The sequence below is a fragment of the Mercenaria mercenaria genome, unplaced genomic scaffold (genome assembly GCF_021730395.1).
Source record: "Mercenaria mercenaria strain notata unplaced genomic scaffold, MADL_Memer_1 contig_2849, whole genome shotgun sequence".
NCBI classification, from domain to species: domain Eukaryota; kingdom Metazoa; phylum Mollusca; class Bivalvia; order Venerida; family Veneridae; genus Mercenaria; species Mercenaria mercenaria.
The window spans coordinates 60,009-66,805 of NW_026460933.1; the positions used below are offsets into that span (position 1 = coordinate 60,009).

Sequence of the window (6,797 nt, forward strand, 5' to 3'; positions counted from 1 at the left end):
CCGATTGGTCTACATACCGAAAGACTGACAGACAGACCGACCGACATCTGCAAAACAATACACACCTCCTTCTTCGAAGGGGGGAGGCGGGGCATAAAAATGAGAACTAGTCTACCCTGATTCCAGCTAGACAAAGATAATATTCAGGATGGAATACAGAAAATTTGAATTTTGGTTATTTTGTGCGACAGAATAATTTTCATTTTATAACACCATTGTATTTTCTATTCTGACTTTTATAACTTAGATTTTTTTCACATGTGGTTTTAAAACTTAGTTTCTATGCAGACCCTGATTTTCTGAGCTTAGAAAACATGAGACTCTGAACATTCAATTGGCTTATCAAACTGGGATTATTTTTTATTATATTCAATGTAAATATTTTTTTTCATTAGTGGGATACTGTTTTATTTCATAAGACATATAAATAATTACAGACAAGCTCTATGGCTTTTCAATGACTAAACTAACATTTTAACAAGGAACTACATATACTCATTATTCAATATGATATATATGTAACTATACAGATTCAATACCTCCTTTTATATGGTGTAGAAGAGAGCAAAACGCAAAAAAAGAATACAACAAAAAATATAAATATTGTATACAGTGCAAACAGTAAAGAATGCTACAGATTTTCACATTACTGTAAAAGGCTGATAGGGGCTTTTTTGGTAACTATTTAAAATATATATATTTTGGTTTTATATCCACTGTAAAATATCCAGTACCATTTAGTTTGAAAAAATTCCATTCAAATATAGTTCACATAAAAAGTGTCTTACAATTGCCCATCTGTCAAACTCTAAATCAGTCATGTTTGAGGCTTGATATATCTCCCATGAAAACTTAAGGTTATATCTTAAACCTACGATACTAGGCATAACCTGGTTACGTTTACATAAGTATATATACTTTTTTGTTTCTACAAAAAGAATATCTAACATGAAATCTTTTCTCCCAGATCCCAACAAAACAGTCAACTTACTTATTTCACAATTTGGGTCAAAAATGTTCAAGTTCGTTTATAATATATTGTATGACTGGTTTAACCTTGGAACATTCCCAAAAGAGATGGATTAAAGTTTCCTCCTGGCTCTGACAAAAAGTGCACAAATTATATATAAGTGTTAAATTTATGTGTATACGGTCATATACTTAAAACATCTTAGCCATAGTTTTACTCCAAACATAAGTAAATATTTTTTATTTAATTCATTCATTCTAGCTTTGATGGAAAAAATAATATCAGAAAACATGTGGTTATATCCACTCCCTTTGTGAATTACATGTTTAAACATGACGAAAAACTGGGTCGCCAATTAGCAGCAAACATAATGAACCTTAAGATACAATTTTCAAAATGACATTAAATTATATACATATCATAAACATGATGAAATCGGCTAAGACCACAACAATAGCCCCTTAAATATGTCTAAAATAGATTTTTCTTCGTCGTGTGTTTCCGCCACACTCCGTGAAAACCGAAAGTTGCCGAATATAAATGTACGGTACGGGTACGGTATGAGATTAGGAATAACCCAAGTGGCGTTCTCCTCTAAAGGGAGGTAACTGCGAGTTACTCTGCCGAAACATGACAACACTGCTCATGCTTTACCTGAACGTACCAGAAGGCCAGCACGATATTTTCACATTTTGACATTGTTTCGTTCCGTCGTTGTGGCGGGGGTGCCAGAACGAAAGAAGGCCAAGACGACGTTTTTAGGACGTCGTTTATAAGTGTCGTTCTTTCGTTCTGTCGCGTTGCATTCTTTGTTAGATCGTTTTGGCGGGGGGGGGGGGCGTCGGAACGCGGGAACGCAACAAAACCAAAAGAGGAAAACGTCATTCTGTCGTTCTGGCGAGGGCACCAGAACGCGGAAACGAGACAACGCCAAAAGAGGAAAACGTCGTTTTTTCGTTATGGCGGGGGCACCAGAACAACAGAACGACACTGGCAGAGATCAGCCACCATAGTTAACACTTTATTTTCTACTTGATCTATTTGGAACCTGGTCAGAATATTTGTCTTCAAAAGTGTATGTCAGTTTTGAGTCATCTGGGATCAAAACTAATTCAATTGGTCAATTTATAGGAACTAAATAAAATCTGGTCTGAATGTTTATTTTCTAGTGACTTGGCAGAGAAAAAAGTGCTTGGGATGAGCTGTTGAGATCACTAGTCGTCTATCTGTCCACGCTTTCCTTCAGATAGCATCGCCTCTGATACCATTTGGCAGAAGTTAATGAAACTTGTGCTGGATGTTGGTTGGAATAGTCTTCTAGCAAAGCTGTTCAAAGAATTTTACTCCATGCAGAACTCTAGTTCCCATGGCAATAGAAAGGAAAACTTTTTAAATCTTCTCAGAAACCACTAACTGGACTTCAAGATAATTTAACAGAAATTTTCTTTTGTTGAACCTTTACCAAGATTGTTTGAATTATTTTGATTTGTCGAAAAACATTGCCATTTGACGGCATAGGCACTTTTCCCTTTAATGTATAAAATCTTCATATCAGAATTTGCTAGCCTAATTTCATAATAACTTCACAGAAAAATTCCTTGTTTGACCCTCTACTAAAATAATTCAAATTTTCGCAATTTGCCAAGAACCAAACCTTACAACAGTTACCAGTGCCAAACCTAGTTATGTATATCATGGGCATGTTCTGGTTCAGTGATTTTCAGCGGAGTTATGGCTCATGATTTGTCATATTTTAGTAGTGTTTACTCTACTTGAAGTTGCCATATACCATTGGACTGGATTTTACCAAACCTCACAAGTGATCAATGTGAAGCCTAGTTTTGCATATCATCGACATGTTCTACATTAATGATATTCAACCGACTTATGACCCTTACTTTGTCTCCTGGAACACTGGTTGGAATTTCAGCAAATTTCAGAGGAGCGATAAGTACCTAGTTGTGTAAATAATTAGAATGTTATCGTTCAGTTATTTTCACTGGAATTATTGCCTCTAATGCATTGTATTAATTAGACAGCAAGGGACGGACTGATTTCTAATGCTGGTAAAACTTGTGCTTAAACCATTTCCTATTTTCACACTGTTGCAAAGTTACTGAATTTAATTTTATATTGATGTTCTGTAGTGTTATATGTTGATGTACTGTTCGCTCTCTGCTGTATATGTAATGTATCTGTATATTCATGTATTGAGGTATATTTACTTTTATGCCTTGTGTGATAATTACAATAAAATATGACTAAGCTAAATTTGAACAGTATTAGTATTGAAACGTGTTGAAATTTTCCATTTAATGTTCAAAGAACGTCTGTGTTCATTTTAAACTAATTGGCATTTGCCATAGAAGAAAGCAGTCTACAAATATGTAACTTGGCAGCATTGTTTCTTCCCCTTTGATTTAGAGATAATAAATAGCAGTGTAATGCATCTACAGCTCGATCGTCTTGTTCCATACACTGTCCCAGTAGGTTCAGGGCTGTTTCCCTGTGACCAAGATTTGGTTCTCGGTCAATGGTTCTCATAAGATTAGAAAGGGCTCTTTGCTTATCGTCATGTCTCCCAAGATTGTTGTAGGTCTTGTATTGTAGAAAGTAGAGATAAGGAAGTGAATCTATCACAGCCAAGTCCATCCACTCGTCATATCGGCCTCTGAAAGCTAGATCTTCTTCTGTAGATCTAAACATTTCATATCTTAGTTCATGTGGAACACAATTAATTTCACATAGCAGAAATCTGACACAGAATGCTGTAGTGTATTGTATAGCTTCCTCATTATGATTGTCAGCTGTTGCACAAAATCCTTTTCTTAGACGTTGACCGATGAAATCATGACACTTACAAATAGGCTCAACAATGTTTAGATCATAGCTTCCTTCAATATCTCTGAGCACAGTTTCTGCTCTTTGTGTATCTCCTATGCAGTACAACATGGATGCAAGTTTCAGTTTACCAGATGAAACATCTGTGTTCAGACCCAGTGAAATCCAGGTGAGGGATTCGGCACGTATAACATTATGCCAACAAATGTTGAGAGATGCTAGAACAAATCCCAGTGTTGTACAGAAACGTGTTGCAAGAAGACCGCAAGCTTTTTTGTCCAGTCCTTGGCAGTTTTTAGATATACTGACTAGTTTTAAACTATACTTCAACAAAGTTTGTATAGCTTCTTCGTAACTGCTGTTTCGAATTAAAGTCAGACAGTTCATTAATATGGTGTTATCAATGAATGTTGCAGTATCTCTTACTAATTTTCCTGAAATAATGTCACTTTTTATGGATGTGACTAAATTACTCAACTTCAGCTGAAGCCTTGCACCAAGATCATCACACAAAATACCTTGTAATGCTTTCCCTTCACTGTTTATGATATACTGCAGTATTTCAATAATGTAAGGTTTAGATTCATGTGAAATATGTCCTTTCATCAAGTTGTTTCCAGGTATGATAAAATGAGGACAGTTTTCATTTAATAAACAGTTATTCAGGACAAATAAACACAATGATAGACAAACAAGTAAGTTTTCTTCTCTCCAGATGTTAGAATGTGTATTTGCAATACAGTGAAACAGAACTGTTTTACACATATAACTTGAAATGGTGTTTTCGAAACTAGGCTTTATGAAATTTTTTAATATCATCTTCATCAAGACGTAACACCGAAGCTGTGTAATATTAAGATTGAACATTAGACACCTTTCTGCTAGAGATGTTGATATTCTCCATTCAAGCTCTTCGTTTTCACTGCCCTTGCCTCCAACACCGACAACAAAACATCCAGTGTTGCTACAATATCTCTTCATGTCATCTGAAGGCCACTGACCTTGCTGGTCTAACCATTGTCTAGCTTGCTGAGGCCATGATTTACAGGGTAAGGCATGAACAGTGTCAGTATCCTTAAACCCAGGTTTTCCTTCTTTTGTATATGCCGGACCATGTCTTACTCCTCCCTCATAAACTTCAGCTACTACTGAAGATATAAGTGTGTTCTTTTCCAGTATTCTTCCTGTTCTGTCTTTCCAGACATCATCGTTACGTACATCGTTGAATGGAAGTGGAGCATCATCTCTAAGAGGTTGTAGCAGACAATAGCCAGGCGATACAGTCTCATCCTGGATCATTAACTTATTCATCATACCAGGTTCCCAGTCAGCCCAGTCTTGTATCAAATTTATGAAATTAAGACTGTAAAGTTGGTCACTGTCTGAATCGAGTCCAAGTGTTGTTGAGCCTTCAGACTGACTGCCTAAAGTGTAATATGAACCCGATACATCCTGTAGTTTGCCTGTTATTGTATACATTGTTTCCCTTAGCAGGTATACTCTCCTTCTCTTCAATACAATTCTCTCGTCCACTCCAATATCAGCAAGGACCTCTGACAGTCTCAGTGACACAGCTCTTGTATATTCTGGTGCTTGAAACATTCTAAAAGATAAAGTAGTTACATATATAGTTTATAAACTGATTCCTGTCCCTTAGATATGTCAAAGAATTTTGCAGAATATTCTAGCAAATATGTTAAGGTCCTTATTTCTTCCTTTGAACATGCTGGTTAAATAGTATGAAAAAGAGAGTATCTGAGTATAGTGACTGTCAAAAAGCATAGCATCTATTTACCTGTAGCCATGGATTACAAATGTGTCATTTGATTGTAAAATGAAAATGTTTTACAGATCATATAAAAGTATACACACAACGTTGAGTTTAGTGAAAGTACATACCTTTGTTTCTGTATGAAGTTGTCAAATTGAATAATATTTTCCTTTTTAGTCAAAACTAGTTATGTTCCATACTTAAAGGTTTCTGGAAGTTTTTGCTTTACTTCCTCCGTCCTCTTTCTGTTTTTACAGATGGATAACTCTAGCATTTAAGAAAAGTGTGTCAGTCAGTTGTTACTTACCTTTATAATGATCTCTCTGTCGTGGGGTTTTTGTCTCACTCTGTCCCTCTGGTCAGATCGCTCTGTGTCTGTACTAGTAGAGGATGAATTATGCGCCCTGTGCGGCTGCATTGAACTATGTAAAGCGCCTTTGAACGTGAAATTGGTCAAGAAAAGGGCGCTATATAAATCTGGTATAATAATAATAATAATACAGCTTAATGTCATTAATAGCTTTTAAAACAAAAAAGAATGTTGTATAACTTTATAGATTTATTATTAAAGTTACAATGATCTGATGTTAAAAAAATAAAAGAGCCGTATATTTCAGTTTTACACCGAAATTTATTTCTGTCATGTAGTTTTATAAATGGGAGTGTTGACGCGTGATCAAAGAGACCTGTAAGATGAGGATGAGGATTTCTCCTCCTCCTCCTCCTCAAACTGTATGGAAGTAAATAACACTTATTTAAACTTATTTATCAATGCTGATTAATTTATTTCTTTTTCAGGAAGCAAAAGAGATAAGGAAAACAAAGCTAGCTAAAAGTCAGGCAGTTTAGCCAATAGACTGAAAATCGACTGTGTAAAACTTTATCACAAGAGAACCAGTCCATAAACTGTCTGCAGTCTTCAGTCCAGGCAACAGAAAATACATAGTCATTTCTGCGTTTTGCTTTTTGCATTTATGTTTTTGCCTTTTGCGTTTTTGCTATTTGTCTTTTGCTAGTTTGCTTTTTTTAATATATGCCTATAGCTATAAATAATAAAATCTGTAAAAAGATCCTTTGGAAGCAAAGAATGCAACCAAGAATAATAATTGCAGACTCGGTTTGACTGAGTCTGTTCACGAGATGTAAATAAAATGTGCAACACCTCTAACGCCCCCTAGCACCCGCTTAAGCGAATCTCTATTACATGTATGTTAA

The 6,797-nt window shown here is 35.5% G+C and overlaps 1 protein-coding gene across 1 annotated transcript; it reads right to left on the reverse strand.

Annotated features, from left to right (window-relative positions):
- Positions 1–1,982: 1,982 nt before the first annotated feature.
- On the reverse strand, positions 1,983–5,837 carry LOC128552494 (uncharacterized). Its single transcript, XM_053533541.1, has 2 exons — positions 5,711–5,837; positions 1,983–5,414 (listed from the first exon to the last, which is right to left on the reverse strand). Exon 2 carries the CDS (start codon positions 5,411–5,413, stop codon positions 3,317–3,319), a length of 2,097 nt encoding a protein of 698 aa, XP_053389516.1. The 5' UTR covers position 5,414; positions 5,711–5,837; the 3' UTR covers positions 1,983–3,316.
- Positions 5,838–6,797: the final 960 nt, after the last annotated feature.